This window comes from Spermophilus citellus (genome assembly GCF_964194105.1).
Source record: "Spermophilus citellus genome assembly, chromosome: 6".
NCBI lineage: Eukaryota > Metazoa > Chordata > Mammalia > Rodentia > Sciuridae > Spermophilus > Spermophilus citellus.
In genome coordinates, this window is record NC_138187.1 from 139,314,330 (window position 1) to 139,336,666 (window position 22,337).

General features: G+C 32.2%; 1 protein-coding gene across 1 annotated transcript in view; it reads right to left on the reverse strand.

Moving 5' to 3' along the window:
* The window catches only part of CFH (complement factor H), an 82,723-nt gene that overhangs the window by 19,259 nt on the left and 41,127 nt on the right, over window positions 1-22,337 (reverse strand). Inside the window, exons 10-14 of the mRNA XM_081297283.1 lie at window positions 9,059-9,241; window positions 7,602-7,778; window positions 2,238-2,414; window positions 1,295-1,477; window positions 1,011-1,190 (exon numbers count right to left, since the gene is read on the reverse strand). Coding sequence (XP_081153409.1) covers window positions 1,011-1,190; window positions 1,295-1,477; window positions 2,238-2,414; window positions 7,602-7,778; window positions 9,059-9,241 — 900 coding nt within the window. The remainder of the gene's footprint in view (window positions 1-1,010; window positions 1,191-1,294; window positions 1,478-2,237; window positions 2,415-7,601; window positions 7,779-9,058; window positions 9,242-22,337) is intronic.

Below are 22,337 nucleotides of genomic sequence, written 5' to 3' on the forward strand. Positions count from 1 at the left end.
GTTTAATTAAAATGAAAAGTTGAGAGTTTATGATGCCTAATATTAGTTTTCCTCCCATATGAAATCAGATAAAACCATTTGTGTATGAAAAAGGACAAGGATAAGGTGAGGTCCAAAAGGATTGAAGACACTTTATTCACAGAAATGTGTTTAGCAAAAAATGTTAATAATCAACATAATTTATTGTTTCATTTGACAAAAACTTAATAAATGCTTCTGTATGTCAATCCATCTTAATGTCATGAGAACAAAACAAAGGTAATTCCTGTTCTGGAGGAACTCTACTCTGTTCTGAGATTAATTATGTCTAGAAATCCAATGAATAAATACGACCGGATACCCAGGACAGACTTAAAATGAAGGACCCAGGGAAATCTAGGAAAGAACTCAGTCTAAGAGAAAAGTGAAGAATCTTTCCTTTGGTCATCAAAGGCTTGATCACCAACAGGGCAAGTGTGAAATCAATCAGTGATATTTGATTCCTGGCCCAACACCAGATGTGTAATGTTGCTAAGTTACTACTAACACCTGTGCTGCGGCTCATGAACTTCAGCTTGCTAACTTTGAAACTGAGAATTTATCCTTGTCAGAATCTCTGACAGAGAAAGATTCTTATAGGAAAAGCTAGTAACAAGTGGGTATTTTGTGGACTTTATTTGTTTTCCAGGGCTTGAAAGACAGAGTGCCATATAGAACAACAACAATATCTATGTAAAATACTTATATTTTTTGGAAAGGAATATTCACATTTTAATCATGTGATTAAGTAAAATCTAGCTTTACACTTATAAGGTAAATAATATTAATAGGGATAGAAACATTAATAAATTCTATCACTACTTTTATTTATTTCTTCTGGAAACTCATATTAAATGCTGAGCAATAAAATTCATTATAGTTAAGACTAGATTTTTTTTCAAGAATATCTCTAATTTTATGAATAGATTGCAAATATCTTTTCCATAAAACTTAAACTTCATTAAGTGTGAATTTGAGGAGGGCAGTCTTACCAACACACAGAGGAAGTTGGGTCCACATTCCACTAATACATGTAATTGATCTGTCTCCAATCATTGTAAAGGTTTCTGTACAATTGAACTCCACTGAATCCCCATGGTGATAAGGAGGGTCAGAAAGCTGGGCAAAGCCATGGTCAAGTTCAGGTATAGCTCCACATGTTCTCTCCTCCTCTATATAAATTTCACAAATACATGTTGATAATGAAGACACAGTATGTATGTTTAAATAAATACAAAAGTATTTCAGTTTAAATTTAGTATTTTTAATATATTACCAATACATTTTGGCAAGGTTGTCCACGTTCCATCAACACATTGAATTTTATTAGGTCCCTTCATCAAAAATCTAGGATTGCAATTATATTCTACTACTACATTGTGTCCATATTCTTCTTTCTTTGTTTCTTTAACTTCCCCATTGAATAGTGGAGGAGGTGGACCACATGACTGTACTTGATCTATAGTAGAAACAATGGTTAATGGTTAAATAGTCTATCTTGCATGTAAAAAAATCCAGAAAAATGGAGAGAATTCTTTTTTAATTGATTGTTTTTTCATATGGTTAATTGTAAAGTTCTTAATTAAAAATAAATTTTTACATTATATTCATATTTCCAAGTTGGATTAATTCTATTATAGTAACATTGGAAATATTTTAAAGCTTTGAATATTTTCAATGATGTAGATAATTTGAAGATACATACAAACTGTTAGCAAATGTGTTTGTGTAAATTATATTAATTTTTCCTTCTATAGTAACATTTTATCATAATTTTTTGAGAAAGTATCATCAATGAGACAAGCATTTGATCAACATCTTTAACTGATTTTCTAATGTACTCCATTGAATTAACTATAAACTGTTTAAATATTGTTTAGATATACTCTATGAAACTTGAGAGAAGTCCTGTACTATATAAAATGTCCAGTATTAATGGTAGCAGTGTAGGAAAAATGGAAAGTAACAAAGTAAATCTCTCTAGTCTCAGCCACCATATTTGTATGTATGAATACTCCCAATACATATTTCAAGAAATAATTGGTGATTAAGTTCTTAAATAAACTAGTTGTGCTTTCTGCCACATAACACACATCAACAACTTCATTAATTAGATTACAGATACAGTGGAAGCCAATACAAAATTAATAGAAGAAAGAAAAAAGGTTTATATTCAAAATTCTAATCATCATATTTACAACAGAAAGATAAATATTCACCTTTACACATTGGGATATCCGGGGACCATCCAAAATGGTAGCATTGTACTGAATCTGGTCCAACTCTTGTAAGTCCTGATCGGCAGGAAAATTTCAACAAATCTCCAACTTTATATTTATCTTTCTTGGGATCAGCCATTAAGAATTTTCCCATTTTGGGAATCCTGCATTCCCTTTCTAAAATAAAAAATAAAATAATTTAATAAGAATATATAATTAATCATTGACAAATTACATTTTACATTGTCATTTTAAAATGAGGTAGGTGTTCAGTGATGCATATACAGGACAGTATCAGACAAATCCTTTTCCTGGAAAAAATGTTACAGATTAGTTTTATTCACTGCCTAAATTTACTCATCTAGGACTCTGAGAAATATGGTGATATTGAATGGCAATATATCTGTCCTGAAATTTAACTTGCAAATTCAACTAGTTTTCACTGAATCTGGCTTATTATTGATATTTGTAAAATTTAATGTCATATTTTTGTATCCTTAAAACACGGAATTATTCTCATATTAAATCAATCTGCTTTGTATAAATTTTAAATTGTACAGTTTTTTAAAAACTGGCTTTTCTGTTTAATATAATTGAGAAAATTGATTATATTAAAAAGCATTTCTAATGTATTTGAAGTTAGAGTAACATTAAAAAATCATATAATTAATATATTACAAATAAAGAAAACAAACTAAGAAATAGTTCAAAGTCAAACTGATAGGTGTCTTGAATCCTTACATTAATATTCAATTATTTTATTATAATTTTTATTAATGATTATTAATTATTTTAATTCAAATGTGGATACTGTATAAAATTCACATTTTTTAATTTTTTAAAAGTAGGTAACACTAGCAAATAACATTGAAAAATCATTTTTCTTATTTGGAATACCTCTTCCTTACAAATTCATAAAATTAAAGGCTGCAATTAAAAAATTAGAACCATGGGAGAAAGAAAATGCATACTATCGAAATTCAAGTACCAAAACATTTATAAAATTAAATGTACAATAAAAACTTTTTAAGAATAATGCTTCAAAAACTAAAAGTTTTTTTCTGTGGGGCTGGGGATGCAGCTCATGCTTAGCAGGTGTGAGGACCTGGAATCAATCCCCAGAACCCCAATTAATTTTGTAATTCTTTTGAGTATTGCAAATTACTTGAGAAAAAAAACTACACTTGAATGAGAGTCACTGGGATTCCTCTCCTTGAATTATGTTACAATCGTCTACATTAAAGTCATTTTGTCTTGGAGGGGATTTCAAGATGGCAGACTAGAGAAGCCACTCTTGTGGCTACCCAAGGCATGAAACCAAGAAAGCAGACAGGTAGCTTCTTAGCAAGGTGGGTGTACAAAAAAATTAAAAAAAGGTGGGGGGAGGCTTTATTGGAATTTAATACTGGACATTCAAGGCAGATCAGGGACTCAGAGGTTGTATAAAATAAGGAAGAAATCCCCAGCTCCACAGCCACTACCACAGCTGGAAGAACCAGCCACAGTGGTCCCTCCATGACCAAAGTGGAGTGATAAAGGAATTAAAGGAGCCCACATTTGGGGTACACTTGAGGCTTATCTAGATATAGAAAGTTTAGAGATCAAAGACACTGCCCACTAAACTGAAGGGGGTGCTTCACAGTATGCTTGTGTGGGAAAGAAGCCACCATCTCTCCAGACTTTATGCAGAGGACAGAGGAAAGAACCATTTTGCAGCCATGGTGTGGTGGCCAGTAGCCAGGAGAGCTAATTCCTGAAAAACCCAAGTTTGTCCCAAAATACAGGCCTAGAAAACCCACACTCATGACATAAAGTGTGTCTAAGTGACCAGGAGAAAATCAAATTTGGAGAGAGGTTTACACAGAGGAGAACTGGTTGTGGAAACCCAATTGGCTTTCCCCCTCTCCCTCTAAACATGCTGCTTTCAGAACCAACTAGAAGAAACATGCCTTGCTAGGAATTCAAAAGGGTGAGGTGGGAGAGAGTGGGTCTGGAGACTGAACCCAAGACCAGGAAGCATGGAATCAACAGGTGATGTAGTGGACTTAATATTGGCTTCTCACCCACATGAGTGGAACCCAGGGGAGATCCCTGGGGTGCAGTCTTCCAACATGGACTGATGATTGCTGATCCCTGGAGGTGCATGATTTAAAGTCTCCAGACCAATTGGCATTCAGTGAAGAACCTAGAGACCCACCTAAATCTAAAGCCCGCCTTCAGGAGTTCCACCTATGGGATTACCTCTCTCTCCCCAGCAATCCCACCTAACACTGCTGAGAAGGGAAGCTAAGAATCTTTTGAACTCCAGCAAACACAATTGTTAATTTTTCTTTTTTTTTCAATAGTTAAAATAATACATCTTTATTACATACTAACAACATTATTTTTTCTTTTTTTATTATTAGTTGTTCAAAACATTACAAAGCTCTTGACATATCATATTTCATACATTTGATTCAAGCAGATTATGAACTCCCATTTTTAATTTTTCATCAAGATCTTTTTTTTTCCTTTTTTTCTTTGTTAAATTGTGACCTTGAGTTATTCATGGACATTTATACATATTCATATTTGTTGTTTTTTTCCTCATTTATAACATTTTTGAAACCAGTTACTTTTCATGGATCAATATTTTGAGGACTAGGATGTTTGATTACTATATTTCAGTTTTGTTTTGTATTCTTTTAATTTTGTTTTTAATTTAAAAAAATTTTACCTTATATATGTATTTTTTCTCACTTATCTGTTTCTTTTTATTTTCTTTCTCTCTTTTCTTCTGCTAACAGCCAATCTCCATTGTCCTCCCTTCCACTCTTCCTTTAAATTTTTACTTCTATCTTCTCTCCTCCTCCCTCATAATCATCATATCCCACATCACTTTTGTTCTCTCCAGTCTATTATTTGATATTGTAAACCCTTTTGCAAACATACTGTTTTTACTGTGGGCAATAATTGATCATATAATTTCTGTTTATTGTGACATTTAGCATTGTAGATATCATAATAGGAACTGTCTGGTTTAAAGCTATATATTGTTTTCATTAGTTATTGTGATTATTTGTTCCCATTAAAACAGTGAGGTACTGGAAACCTTCAGGGACACTACAAGTTCACAAGACAGAAAGTCTGCTGCCTCAGAGCCATATTGTCCCATGGGTAGATACATCAACAACATGAAAAATCAAGGGGAACAAATAGCCCCAAACAAACAAAGGTACTTCAATAACATAATCCATCAACACCACAGTAGAAGAAATGTCAGAGAAGGAATTTAGAAAATATATAGTTAAACTGATCTGCAAAGCAAAGACAATATAAGAAGTAAAATCAGAAAGAAAATACAGGAAGTAAAAGATCATTTCAAAAAAGAGAGATTCTGAAAAAAAAATCAAGCAGAAATCCTCCAAATGAAGGAATCAATAAGCCAAATTAAAAATTCAATGGAAAGCATCATGAGCATTTTAGACCACTTGGAAGACAGAGTTTCAGGCAATGAAGACAACATATATAACCTTAAAAATAAAGTTGACTGTGGAGAAAGGTGTTAAGATACCCTGAACATAACTTCCAAGAAATATGAGATAACTTGAAAATTTAAAATTTATTGGGATAGATGAAAGCTCAGAGATACAAACCAAAGGAATGCACAATCTCTTCAATGCAATATTAGAAAATTTCCCAAACTTAAAAGTTCTTTTGTGTGTGTATATTTATTTTATGCTGTTTTATATAAATTCTATATTTCATCATATTATAGAAAGCATTGCCCTTAACAAGAAAAAAATGATTTTGACTATTGAGTACTATCAAACTGCTATATCTATACAGAGATAGTAACTAAATGTGTGATTTAAAGAGAAGTGTGAATGGACAAACACTGGATGAGAAATACTTGTCTTTGTCTAAATGTCCAAATCATATATTTTAGTGCTGATGAACAGAAATGTTAGTATAGATATTTTTACTCTAAGTTGTTTACTACTTTAAGATTTCTGTAAGTCTGTTTTGCTTAAGTGGTTTAAGATAATAATGTAAACATCTCCCCATAGACAAGAACTCCCAGGACATTTGAAATAAAGTTGTATATCTGTCAATCTGTGTGCAGTTTTATGCTACATGGCTGAGGCAAAAATACTAAGCTGTCATTTATTCACTCAATATATGGAGACTTACATCTCCTGGAAATGTGATTATTAGTCTTCATAAAATTTGCAATAAAAAGCTACTTTGACTGAATTCGTTTCTATTGCTATATCTCTGTCACTTTTACTTTCTCTCCTCTTCTGCACATCTTCACATTTTCCATGTCTAGTGACAGTGGAAAAGCAATGAGAATCATATATTCATAACTCTCATTCAGTGCTGGAGATTGAATCCAGGGCTTTGGGCTGGGAAAGCACTCTACCACTAAGCTAATGCACCAGCCTTTTTAAAAGATGGACACTTAGTATTGTAAAAGCTTCTGGCTGCACACAGCATGTATCTGCTTATAATCACATATATAAAACATACTAAAACTATTTTTATTAATTGGTTTATTATGTGCCTTAATTCATTGGATTTTGGATTGATTCTCTGATACTGCAATGAAAAATCCAGAAAGCAGAACTGAGTTTGTGGGTTTTTTTTTATCATTTTCTCCTAACTTATAAAAGAAATTGCTTGATATCCCAAATGGATTAAATTTTAGTGGATGCTCAATGCTGCCAATCAAGTCTCAAGGTGTGGTATCTTCTACTACCATTTAAATTTAAGCCTTTGAACATTACATGGTGTTCCTCATCCTCTTTCCCTCATGCACTATTCAATCTCAATGCCCTTGTCTCATACTCCAAAATACAATAGAATCATCAGTTTCTGATTCTTTTCAGCATTAGATTTACACACCCATATTTTTTACTTCCTCCTGTTACAAAATTGGATGGTCTTATTGGCAACCCTTACCAGTATTTCCAACAGGAGCCCCATATTGCCAAATCCACCACATTTTTATAGTCTTCTAATTGGACATATCAAAGAAACTACAATAATGTAATTAGATTTCCTTGGCTGCATTGCATGATAGAAATATGGCAAAAAAAGTTACATGGACTATTTAGCCTACTAACCAAAACAATCCTTTGTATATGGCCTACAAGAGGCATTAATTTAACTCACTGCTTTAAAAATAGATTATTATCTTTAATGTTGAAAATACTCCTTCCTCCCAGTTTGTTAAATCAGAAGGAACATCATGATTTCATGTTGTTCTTTAAAAATATAGGTACTTCAAATAGGTAATTCAAATTTCTAAAAATTAAACACATGCCAATTTATTTTTTTATATTGAAAACAAAAACCAAAAATTTCTGAGACAGTACTTACCATAACATGTGGGTATATGTGACCATCCATTGTCCTGACATACTATGGATCCTTTGGCACGCCTGAATCTGTTTTCAAACCCAACATTACATTCATAGTCCAACTTGTCATTGAGTTTAAACCAGGTGGCGTTACTTTTGGTTTTAGCATTCTCAAATGCTGGCATATCACAAGATTCTAATGCATAATAAAATTGAGGATTTTATTTCTATTGTAATTTAAATGAAAATACTAGTAAAATTCACCCCAAGAACACAGACTTTATAAGTAAATATGTGATTAGAATTAAGTACTGTACAAAAATAGCCTAAGACCAATGATAAGTCATTTTTCTGAAAGTTACAATAAATTAAAAATGTTCTTTCATAACCTTTTTCTGATTGCTTAAACTCTCTGAAAAGTTTACTTTAAAAACTTTTTAAAATTCTACTTTATTTAAGCATTTGCCTTATGCTAGTAATAAAATAGTAATAAATGCTAGTAATAAAATAAGTATGTATTACTTGTTTTAGAAGACTGGGATGGCATTTTGAGAATTAAGATGTCAGACTTATTAGTAGTTGTGACATAATAGAAGAAATGTGGATTGATTAACAAAATATTAATGTATCTTAAATAAGATTTTATATTTCTTAATAAGAAAGTTTCATAATGGGTTATTTATCAGAATTTAGCATATGATGAGTTTTATAAGGCAGCAATTTGTACCATTTTTTAGCTAGATGCTGTAAGCATAGAAATTGTGAAATAAGGAATAGAAATTAAGAAGAATGAATATCTTAGTCATGTCATTTAAAGTATGTTAAGTATTGCTTGCAAAATATTACTGAATAACTTTGAGTTTAATAAGATAAACAGAAATAATCATTCCTAGAAAATCTTCATTAACCTTGGGTATTATAGCAGGAAAATCTTTCAACATAGCAAAAACTGGTATCATCTTGAAACACTCCCTCCTTTCAAATACCTAGATGTTTATGCAGATGTTTAAGGGGGGAGGTTTTTCAGAAGTAGACCTATCTTACAATGTCAAACATATAAGTTATAAAGGTTAAAATATTCTGAGGTTATATAGCAAGTCTCCATATTTTCACTAAGAACATTACTTTTATGTCTGGGATCAAAGTCTTTGATATAAGAGGTTGACCACCTAAAACACAGGTATACCTAACAGTGACAAAGATCTCAGCTAAAATAAATGAGTCAGCACCAGAATACACATGAAGCTCTCTGAGTCACTTCTAAATCATAGTATTCTTTAAAATGTCTGTCAGGGGAGGAAAGATGTACTTATGTTCTACCATACTAGCAATTCTGAGAAAAAAAATGATGACATATACTTTTCATCAAATGTTTTTGTTTGCTTATTAAAATGAAACATAGTCACATCAAGAAAGAATAAAGTTAAACTTTTGTATATCATCAGGATAATGATACTAATGTAATAAACCACTTACTAACACAGGAGGGTTGAGCTGACCATCCATCTTGGAGGCAGGTAATTGATCCCGATGTGTTACCATCTTCAGTTACATAGCCTGGTTTGCACTTATATTGTGTTACTTTATTTAGATTATATATAAAGTCAGATTCAGAAAGAAACCCATTCTTAATTTCTATATCATTTTTTGAACATGTTTCTAGAAGGGAACAGAATAAGGAAAAGACAAGCACATGTAATATAATTATATAAAGACTCTAATAATATGACAGTGCAAAAAATAATGAGCCATTTGTGTCTAAATATATGGAATAATTATTAATCATCCAGGTTATTGTGCTACAGAAATTAAGCAATGAGTTTCCAAAGATATTAAATAAAGGTCCTTTATGAAATGTTTTCTTTTGGTAAGAAGGTTAGAATTAAACATTTATAATCCTTTCTGAGAAATTATAAGAAGTTTCAATAAAATTAATTACAATAATGTAATTCTAATTACAATAATATAGTTAGATTTCCTTGGATGCATTGCATGATAGAAATATGGCAGAAAAAAAGTTACATGGACTATTTAGCCTACTAACCAAAACAATCCTTTGTATTCGGCCTACAAGAGGCATTAATTTAACTCTCTGCTTTAAAAATAGATTATTATCTTTAATGTTGAAAATACTCTTTCCTCCCAGTTTGTTAAATCAAAAGGAACATCATGATTTCATGTTGTTCTTTAAAAATATCTCTAGTAATTCACATTTTTAAAAATTAAACATATGAAGATTTATTTTTTATATTGAAAACAAAAAACAAACAAATTTAGTTAAAGGATTTAGGGTATGAATGAATCCAGGATCCGACAGCATGCCATAACTCCATAGGCAATGTGTTTATTTTCCCTTAGGACTTGCTTTAAATCTGAAAATAATTTGAAAATACCCAAGCCTCATCTAGCCAATTTGGGTTCCTGAAATCAGGTAATGATCTTAAAGAATCTGTCAGCATAGTTACTACTGGCTCCAAGAATTTAAAATGTCATCATAATTGTGTGCTTAAAACCTAATGGATGCATAGAGTTCAAAGAAGATGACAAAGAGCAACATATTTCTTGATGTTCTCAGGCTAAAATGATGATTCCTCAAATTACATATAACTTAACTTGAAACTAAAAGTTGACATTTGTCAGTTATTAGGTTTCTTCCCACAATAAAGCTTCATGTGTATATAGATTAAAAAGGAAACAAAAATTAAAAAAAAAAACATTAAATATGTTTGACTGAATGATAATAAAAACATTAAAACACAAACTGACACTTAAGTAGTGCTAAAAGGGAAATTTAGCATTAAATAGCTACAATTACATTATTAAAGAATAAAAATCAATAATTTGTTCACTTTAAGAAATTAGAAAGAAGCAAACAAAAGCCAACATGATTATCAATTCTGGGGAAATAAAATAGCAGAAATCAATTGGAAAACAAATGAGACAAAGTAAACAAGCAAGAGTGATTTTGTACAGAAATAAAACTGATGAAGACCAAGCAAGAATAATAAATGGAAACAGAGTTCCAGGCACAAATAATGAAGAAACTTAACTAATAGTCGAAAATCGTTTTTGTTGCGGACTGGAATACAAGCAGCACCACCTGAGGACAATCTAAGAGATAAAACAGGAGGAGTTCTCCTGAAAACAGCAGACAGGAAGAATCCAAGCAAAAGATAGCAGTTTTGATAAACAAAGGAATCAATAATCAGTGTTTTAAAGGAGATTGAGGTCACAAGAATTTTTAGGATAGAAAACCAAAGAGGAAGAAATCATAGAGTGAAAGAACTACAAATCTGCACAGCAATCCCCTAAATCCTTTAGCTGAATGCTGACATGTTGTAGGACAAAACTCCATGAAGCTGGGCAACAAAGAATAACTACCAGAGGGAAGAAAACCACTGGAGAATAAGGTCAAAGATTCCAGAGCACTCACACATTGGGAGAAATTCAATTTTGAATGGTAAGAGTAGAAAGAGCCTTGGACTAGATCATTTAGTAAAGTCTCCTTATTAATATTCTGAATAAACTAGTCCCAGAGTAAAAGCTCCCTGAACCAGTGTTAATAACACTGAAACAGACAAAAATGTTCAAACAAACTTAGTTTTTCAAAGCAAATACAATATCAATACAATATCAATACAATTCTTAAAAATGTTTGAGGAAATAGATGTGTTTACTCTAATTTAAATATATATGGAAGTCTCACATTACCCCACTAATATGCACAATTTCTATGCTTTTATGTCTAAAAATTTTTAAAAGGAAAAAAGAAGGTAGACGACTTATATAGAATATTTTGTCTTATATAATGCAATAGTAATTAAAACAGTCAGTGATGTTGTGAAATTATAGAGTAATGAAAGAGAAGGTATAGTCCAGAACTGGATTTATGTCATGGTCAATTGCTATTTAACAAAGGATCAAAAGCAAAATCAAATCAGTGGAGGAAACATTGTCTTTTCAACAAATGTTACTGGAACAATCAGGCATTCAAAAGGACAATAACAAGTCTCCACATAAGCCTCATACAAAAATTAACTCAAAAATTGAATCATCTACTAAAGGTAAAATGTGAACTTTGACAAAAGTATATTACCTTGGTTTCAGCAAAGAGATTGTGAATTGTACTCACAAAAAGTCATGTTCCACAAATGAAAATTTTGATACTTTGAATGAAATTAAATATTAAACACTTTGCTCTATGAACTACACAGTTAACAAAGTGAACAACAAAGCTACAGATGGGACTAAAATATTTGCAGCATGTCTACCCAATGAAAGGGTATCCAGAATATATTAAGCAGTTTCAACATTTAGTAATAAAAAAACAACTCAAAGAAAAGTAGGCAAAAGCTTTTCAGAGTCTTCACCAAAGATGTGTAGATAGCAATTAAACATGGTAAAAGAAACAGCTGCTGGAATATCCAGTGACATAGAAATCCAGTTTCTGGATAGTGGCAGCCAATGGAAGAAGCTGCTAAAAGAAGTTCACTGTATACCTAAGTAAACTTAATTGGAAGGCACCTAAAAATATAGCCAGAGGGAGGTCACACAAAGGCAGAAAATTTCCTGATCCAAAATAGCAGGAATTGACTGCTCCCAGCCTGACCTACAGCACAAATGATGAGTAAAAGGACTGGCTGGCCTTGCCAGCGGTCATAGTCAACTGAAGGAATTGATGTCTGCTGTTAAAAGCAGGGGCAGTGGAAACTAGAACCTAGGTGAACCACCTGAGTCAGGTTACTACAGAACCTAGAGAGCAGCATGGGCAAGGGCAATGCTTCTGCACCACAGAACACCCACAGAAAATTCACAACCATGAAAAGGACCCTGCCAAGGGGAGCAGCTACATGGACACAATAGAGCCTGCATCTTGAACTCCTACACACAATAAAAACAACCAAGCCACAAGACTGTACTCTCCAAGCAATAAGCTACAGGTCCCTGACCTTACAAACCACAACAGGCTGGTGGACATTCCATAGCAAGTAGGGGGTTGGCTCCTGTGCCTCAGTAACTCTGAAGCAATCCATACCCAAAAACTAATGGATATCTACTATATTTTTGGGGGGGTTTTCTCTTGCTCTCTTTCTTTCTTGCTTTCCTTTTTTCCTTTCTTTGTTGACCAATCTTTTATTATTTCTTTCTTATAGCCCTCATTGTAAATTATAGCAACTTTACTAAACATAATAACTACTTTTGACTTATTCCAAAACTTTACTACAAGTTTTAAACCTGGATTTGAGGGACTGTGAAGAACAATATCAACAAGTTTTCATTTCTCATAAGGTTAAATAATACATAGCTTGACTGTGAAGTAATTATAGTAAATAATAAGTATCCGGTGACATCTCTCAAAATGGTATGTTATTGGGATCAGCATATGTCACAAACTGACTTAAAGTATCAATATCTGGATATTCAACCAACACAGGTCTCTGAAGAGAAAAAGAGCTCATAAAGTAGTCCCTTGCTTAAAAGAAGAAATGAAAACTATCCCAATAGATGGGTAGACATAAAAACAATGTGAAAAAGAAGGGGAATGAATCATCCCAAACAACCCATAATGCTTAAACAACTGACTGCATTAATGCTACTGTGGGGAAATTGTCAGAGAAAGAATTTAGGAAATTCATAACCAAATGTTCCATGAGCTAAAAGAAGATGTAAGAAGTAAAATTAAAGAAGAAAATACAGAAACTAGATATACATTATAAAATAGATATACATTCTGAAAAAATCTGACGTTGAAATGAAAGACTCAATAAACCAAATTAAAAATCCAATGAAAAGCATTACCAATAGAATAAACCACTTTGAAGATACATTTTCAGGCCTTGAAGACAAAGTACATAAACTTGAAATAAAGTTGGCCAAAAATAAAAGATGCTAAAAGAATATGAGCAGCATATTAAAAAATCTTGAATAACATCAAGAAGCAAAATTTAAGAAGCACCAGGGAGGATAATGGCTCTGAAGTTCAAGCTAAAGAGTTATAAAATCTTTTCAATGAAATAATATCAGAAAATTTTCCAAACATTAAGAATGAGATGGAAATTCAAATACAAGAGTTATATAGGACTATAAATACACAAAATCACAACCTATCTACTCCAAGACACATTATAATGAAAATGCCTAACATATAAAAGAAGGATAGAATTTTTAAAAGCTGCAAGAGAAAAGTAGCTCATCACATTTAGAGGTAAACCTGTCTAGATTTCAACTGATTTCTCAACCCAGACCCTAAAAACCAGGAGGGATTAGAAAAATATATACCAAGCTCTGAAGGAAAATGGAGGCCAGCCAAGAATATTATACCCAGCAATATTGAGCTGCAAAATTGAAGATGAATAAAAATCTTCTGCAATAAACAGAAGCTAAAAGAATCCATATCCAGAAATCCTGCTATAAAACTTATTTGATGAAATATTTCATGAAGAAGAAATGAAAACCAGCATAAGGAGGAATTACACTAGAAGAATAGATAATTAACAGAGAATCAAATCTGATTTAAATATTAGAAATAAATAAAAAATTCAGAATATAAAAATCATCTCTCTAAAATAACATAAATATAAATGCTCTAAAATCTTCAATCAACGATATAGATTGGCAGATTTTAATAAAAAAACAAGACCCAACAATATTCTATCTTTATCTCATAGTGAAAGACATCTACAGACTGAAGGTGATATGATGGGAAAAACCATACTATGCAAATGGTACTGGAAAACAAGCAGAGAAAGTTATTCTTGTATCAGAAATTCGAACTTCAAGCCAAAATTAATCAGAAGAAATGGAAAAGTTCAGTATTGGAAAAGTTCACTTCATACTGCTTAAGGAAATCAGACAACAAGATATAACAATTGCAAATATTTATGCCCTCTAAAATGGTGTGTGTGTGTGTGTATACATTTTATAATATATATATATATATATAATAAAATGTATATATATATATATATAATAAAATGTATATATATATATGTATATATATATAATAAAATGTATATATATATATATATATATATATATATGTATATATATATATGAAGCAAACCTTTCTCAACATTAAGTCAAATAGACTACAATACAATACTACTGGCTACCTTTAACACACCTCTTTTATCACTATATATACCATCCAGATATAAACTAAGTAAACATTTTATAGAACTAAAATATTATTACTAATATAGGCCTAACAGGTATGTACAGAATATTTCATCCATCAATAGATGAATTCACTTTATTCTCAGCAGCACATGGAAAATTTTCTTAAATAGACCATAACTTAGATCAGAAAGCAAATCTTAGCAAATGCAAAAATAATAGAGATAATTGTTTGCATTCTATCAGATTATTATGGGATAAAATTAGAAATCAATGATAAGATAAAAAAACAGAAACCAGTATAACACCTGGAGATTAAATAATACATTTTTGGATGATGAATTGGAAAAAGAAGAAATCAATGAAGAAATAAAAAATAATTTTAGAAGAAATCAGGATAGTCATACAACATATCAAAATCTCTGGAATAGTATAAAGGCAGCTCTAAGAGGAATGTTTATGGCAGTTTAAAATAGAAAGATACCAAATAAAAATCTAGCATTACATCTCAAGGTCCTACAAGAAAAAAAACAAACCATCATCAAAATCTGTAGAAATCAGAAAAAAATTAAAATCATACCAGGATTCAGGGAAATTGAGAATTAAGAAAATAAAAAAAGATCAATGAAACACAGTTGGTCTTTTGAATGGATAAACAAGATTGATAAACCCTTAGCCAAACTAAACAAAGAGAGGAAACAATCAAATTAACAAAATTTGAAATGAAAAAGAAAATATCACTACTGAAATTCAAAGAATCACCAGAAACTATTTTGAAAATTTATCATCCAACAAGTTAGAAAACCTTGAGACACAGGAACTACCCAAATTAAACCATGAGGATATAGAAAACTTAAACATTTCAGTGTCAAGTGAAGAAATTAAAGCTGCCATCAAAAGCCTTCCAACAACAACAGCAACAACAACGAAAGCCCAGGACCAGAGAGATTCTCAGCTGAGTTCTACTAGACCTTGAAAAAAGAATTTATACCTGTCCTCCTGAAATCATTTCCATGAAATAGAAATGAAGAGAATACTGCCAAACTCATTCTATGAAGCCAGAATCACCCTGATATCATAACCAGACAAAGACATATTATGAAAAGAAAACTTCATGCTAATGTCCTTGAACAACATAGATGAAAGATTTCTTAATAAAATGTTGACAAACTGCAAACAAATACACATTAAAAAGATAGTGCACTGTGATCAAATGGGCTTCATCCCAGGGACACAAGGTTGGTTCAACAGATGAAAATCAATAACTGTGACTTACCACAAAAAAAGAATCAAGGTTAAGAATTGCGAAATTATCTCAATAAATGCAGAAAAAGCATTTGATAAAGTATGGCACCTATTTATGTTTAAAACATTAGAAAAACTGATGTTTTTGTAAAACTAATGTAAGAAGAAACTTACATATGATAAACCCAAGTCCAACAATATACTGAATAGAGAAAAACTAAAAGCATTTCTTCTAAAAATGGGAACAAGGCACTTTTACCTCTCCTGTACATCACAGTACTTGAAACTCTAGGAAAAGAAGAGCTCAAATTATCTCTGTTGCTGATGATCCTATATTTAAGGGACCCCTCCCCCCAAAAAACTACCACAAGACTTCTATAGCTCATAAATCAATTCAGTAAAGTAGCAGGATATAAAATCAACACTCAGAAATCAATTAAGTTTCTATACTCTAATAATTAATCAGCTGAAAAGGAAATTAGGAAAACTATCCCATTCCAATAGCCTCAACAAACAAATAAACAAACAAAAAACACTTAAGAATCAATCTAAAAGAGGTGAAGGAACTCTACAATGAAAACTATAGAATACTAAAGAAAAAAATTGAAGGAAAACTTTGGAGATGGAAAGACATCCCATGTTCTTAGATAGATGTCAAAGTAACTCTACTATCAAAGGTTCTATTCAGATTCAATAAGATCTCCATCAAAATTCTTTTTTTAATATTTATTTTTTAGATACAGGTGGACACATATCTTTATTTATTATTTTATGTGGTGCTGAGGATTGAACCCAGTGCTTCACACATTCTAGGCAAGCGCTCTACCTCCAAGCCACAACCCCAACCCTCCCCATCAAAATTCTAATGATATATTTTATGGAAGGAGAAAAATAAGGTCTGAAATTCATTTGTAAATATAGGAGACCCAGAAGAGTGAAGCTGGAGGCAAGAAAATTACATCACTCAAACTCCACTGCAAAGCTACAGTAACAAAGGCACACGTTTTGGTACTGGCACCAAAACAGTCATGAAGACCAGTGCAACTGAATAGAAGACACAGAGACAAATTCACATAAATACAGTTATCTGACAATAGACAAATATGCCAAAAATATATGTTATAAAAAAGCAAGATAACCTTTTTACCAAAGGTTCCGGGAAAACTCAAAATCCATATGTGGAAGAGTGAAATTTAACCTCTATCTCTCATGCTACACAAAAGTCAACTTAAAGTGGACTGAAAGCCTATGAATTAGACCAGAAATCCTGCAGCTGATAAAAGGAAATGTAGGCTCAACAGTCCAACATGTCAGTACAGCAACCAACTTCCTTAAAAAGACTCTTAAACTGTAAAAAGTAAAATTAAAAAAACAAATAAGTCAGATAACATCAAATTAAAAAGCTTCTGCAGAGCAAGGGAAACAAAGAGTGTGAAGAGAGATTCTACAGAATGGGGGGTCTTTGCCACCTGCTCTTCAGATGGGCATTAATATCCAGAACATACAAAGAATTAAAAAAAAAAAAAACACCAAAGAGAGAGAGAGAGAGAGAGAGAGAGAGAGAGAGAGAGAGAGAGCGATTGAGCAATAAATGGCCAAAAGAACTAAATAGACACTTCACACACACACAAAAAAAAGAAATACAAATGGTCAATAAACATAAGAAAAGAAAACTTCACCACCTCTAGCAATTAGGGAATTGCAAATCAAAGCTACTTTGAGATTTTATTTCTAGTCAGAATGGCAATCATCAATATACAAAGAAAAATAAGTGCTGCCAGGTGCATTGACTCATGCCTCTAATCCCAGCAGTTTATGAGGCTGAGGCAGGAGAATCAGTAGTCAAAGTCTCAGCAACTTAGTGAGAGCCTAAGCAACTTAGCAAGACCCTGTCTCAAAATAAAATATAAAAAGGTCTGGGGATGTGGCTCAGTGGTTAAGCACTTCTGTGTTCAATGTCCAATACAAAAAAAAAAAAAAAAACTTAAATGTTAGCAGGGATGTGGGGGAAAAGGTATCCTCATACATCTTTGGTGGGCCACAAAATAGTGCAGCTATTCTGGAAAACAGCAAGCAGATTCCTCAAAACACTGGGAATAGAAGCATCATATGACCCAGCGATCCTACTCTTTGGTATATATCCAAAGATTTAAAATCAGCATTCTACAGAGATAGAGCCACATCAATGTTTACAGCAACATAATTCACAAATAGACAAGCTATGGAACCAACCTAGATGCCCTTCAACAGGTGAATGAATAAAGAAAATGTGTTATATATACACAGTGGAGTATTTCTCAGCCATAAAGAAGAATGAAATTATGGCATTTGCCAGTAAATGGATGAAATAGGAGACTATCATGCTAAGCAAAATAAGCCAATCCCAAAAAGTCAAACGTCAAATATGTGAAGGCTAATCCAAAATAAGGGGGGAAATAAAAAAGGAAGAGAGAGAGGGGGAAAAAGAGAGAGGGAATTTCATCAAAATAAAGGAAAGATCAGTTGAGTAGATGGAAGGGATGGAGGTGGAGAATGGAAGGACCGGAAAAGGGAAGTAGAATGGAATGAATTTGATTAAAATATAGCATGAATATAGCAGAGTGAATAACAACACCAAGTATATCCATAACACACTATTTTTTAAAAAAGTATAAGTAAAGTACAGAAAGATCAGTGGAGTAGAGAGAGAGGGGAACAGGCTAGGGCAGGAATAGGGGAGGAAAGAAATGTTGGGGACTGAATTAGAACAAATTATATTCCATGCTTTTGTGATTATGTCAAAATGTATCCTAATGTTACATGTAATTAAAAAGAATAAAAATATTTCATGTCAAATCAAGAAATATTATTAGGCTCTGTTATTTTTTTCATTTACCAGACAAAAAAGTAATAGGATCACTGCATACCAAATATATCTATCCTTACCTTGGAAGAAATCTGGTAAATTTGTTTTCCCCCAGTTTCAGATGGCTTTAGCCATAATGTAATTTTAGATATGGACTTCCATACCTGGTAACTGAAACAAATTTCTCTACAATAGCACAGAGTAAATAGGTAAGAATTGTAATTTAAGGACTGCACTTAAATTAGAACCACAGGTTATATATTGTCTGGTCAAGGAATGCATTTATTTTACTGTAGGTGCAATATAACAGAGGACTGAGAAACATAATATATAATGAACTAAAGTCCTCATGACCTAAAATGTAGTTGATTGAACAAAAAATCGATTGAGAACATTTCTACTTAATAATTTGGGTGTGTGTATATATAGAGGGGAGTGTTTTAGAAAATAAATGGATAGTTTGTATCAGTAAATGTGTGTTACTCAACATTGATGGATGTAAAACAGAACCACCATTGTAGAGATATTTGAAATACCCTGGGAAAGATAGGGATGAAAAGTAAGGCATGATACCAGAAATTTCAAACATCTTCACTGTTTCTAAGACTTTTTAATTTTATTTTGTTTGATCATATATAGCTGGAACTTAGGCTGTTTTGCAGGTTTAGGGAAAGATCAATTGCTAAATATGATATCATGGCAATATTTCTAGTTGTTGCAGATCAAATTCCAAAAGTTATTGCATGGATTATTCCTTCTTCCACTGTTTAAACTAGAATTAATGATTTCTACTTCTTTGCTACAGAGTGAATGAGAGATTTGTAACCTTATATATATGCATTCCTGCTCCATGTAATGGGGAACACAAGGGGAAATATTAGCCAGGTGGATATTGCTACCATCTTATGACTCAATTCTCTGATGAACCTAGTGATCCAACATTGGTTGCATTGACATATGGAAACTAAAGAAAAAAATTAATGCTAAATGAAAAAAAGGGAGAATATTGTTGACCAAAAAAAAAAAAAAAACACACCAATGTAGAAAGGAAAAGTTACTATTGCCTTAATACCATGTGAAAAGTTGAGAACAAAAGAATGTACAGTAATTTTATGACAGTATTTACAAATACTCAAAATCATAGCTGTTTGCCTATAGAAATCCTCCCTGGTTGGGTTTTGGTTTTTTTGTTTGTTTGTTTTTTGTTTGTTTGGTTTGTTTGTTTGTTTGTTTGTTTTTTTGCAGGTGAAGGTCTAGAATAGGTACTGGGGGATTGAAACAAATGAATGGATGCACATAAGGCTTTACAATGAGGCTAATAGCACCTTGAAGGTAAACACCTGGAAGAGACGTAGTATTGTCGGGTTTTTTGGTTTCATTTTGACTGGCTATTTGTATGACAGGACTTCTTTTGGAAAGTGAATTGTGGGAAATATTAACTCCCTGAAACACATGAGGTCATTGTTCAAAAACAGGTCTTGTGAAAACCATATAACTAACAACCTAGATGAAAACAAATATCTGTGGAATGTCTAACTAGTCATATTATCATGTATTACAATACATCTGGACCCTGACTTGGGGAAAAATAATTGCCAGTGGACTAAATTTTTGCCCCTGTCTCTTTTTGTGAATAAAGGTTATTAGAATACAGCTATATTGATGATTTTTACATTAAGACAACATTCATGCTAAAATGCCAGTTGAATAACAACAACAAAAATGTTTGGCTGGGGCTGGGGATGTGGCTCAAGAGGTAGTGTGCTCGCCTGGCATGCGTGCAGCCTGGGTTGGATCCTCAGCACCACATACAAATGAAGATGTTGTGTCCACCGAAAAAACTAGAAATAAATATTAAAAAATTTTCTCTCTCTCTCTCTCTCTCTCTCTCTCTCTCTCTCTCTCTCTTTAAAAAAAATGTATGGCAGCAAAACCCAAAATATTTATTGTCTGTCCTTTATTGTCTTGTCTATGCTGTAGATGATATCTTTGTGGATGGAGAATTCTTTGTTTTGTGGATGACTGGCAATATTCAAAGTAAAGAATGCTTCATAAACTGGATCCAATTCAGAATAAGAGTTTACTATGCCTTCCATACCAACTATTAACAAGCTTAGTGCTTGCCAAGGGTACCTGCCTTTGGAATATACAAACTAATGTATATGTCAGGTAAATACCACCTTTATAAAACTATATGGAAAAGCCTATAATTTGGTTACAAAATATGTTAGTCAGCTTTCCATCATGATGACAAAATACTCCCCCCTCCCCAGCAAAAAAAAAAAAAAAAAAAAACATAAATGGGAAAGATTTATTTTAGCTCAAAGTTTCAAGAATTTAGTCCATGGTGGCTGCTTCCATTGCTATGGGCCTGTGATAAAACAGAGAAAGTGGGAGGGGAGACAGAGACAGAGGCTAGAAACAAAATGAACTCTCCAAAGACATGTCTGCCAGTAAACTTCTTCTTCTAACCAGGCCCCACCTCCTGAAATTTCTACCATCTCCTAATAGTGCTATCAGCTGAGGATCAAGCATTTATCCCAGGAGCCTTTGTGAGGCATTCCAAGTGAAAAACACAACGTAAAGTACATATTCATATTGTATTCCTGGAGCAGACAATCGGGGGTAGTAACACATTTTATAGATAAATTTATGCTGAATTATTTATTAAAACTCTAATGTTTCTGGAAAGCAATGCCTACATACCAGTAGTTCTTCTCTTTTTGCTTTTTCAATTGTATACATTATTAAAGATGCATGAAAAAGAATGACAATGAGATATTTTAACTAAGAAAAGTTGACCAATAAACAGGAAGATAAACTGTCAGGACAGAATTCTTTTGTTAGAGGAATAATACGTTCTGTGGTTATCTCCAAAGATGTTAGGAATTCCAGTGTTAAACCTTGACCAAGATAAGCATGAGATGCAATATGTAGTGATTAATAGTTTTCTATTTAAAATTCAAAACTCCCCTGGAGACATCCTTTAGAAGCTTATCTAAATACATAGATTTATAGTATAATTAGTTACACAGACAAGTTTTAAGAATGTAATCAGAGGGATATATACTGCAAAACCAATGGTAAATTTAATAAGATCCTAATATACAAGAAACACATTAGAATCCTATGTGATTTAATAAAAATGGAAAAAATAAATTTAATATGTAATATTATTTTTAAATTCTCCTGCTGCCTAAGAAAAGATTTAACAATATATGTACATAACTCACATTTTAAAAGTTAAAAAGCATTAATGAACAGATTAAAGAAGTCCTAAATAAACAAAGAGACATACCATGTTCATTAAATGGAAGAATTAATATTTTTATAATATGATTCTCCCAATTATATACATATTCCCCTCAGTCTCAATCAAATCTCAGCATTATTTTTATAGAAATCAACAAGGTGATATCAAAAGTAATATAAAATGGAAAACAGCTAGATAAGGCAGAATTATTTTTAAAAATAATGTATTTGTATTTTATTGCTTCTGCAAAAGAATTCTATTATCTTATAACTTCAAACAACACTGTTTTTATCTTA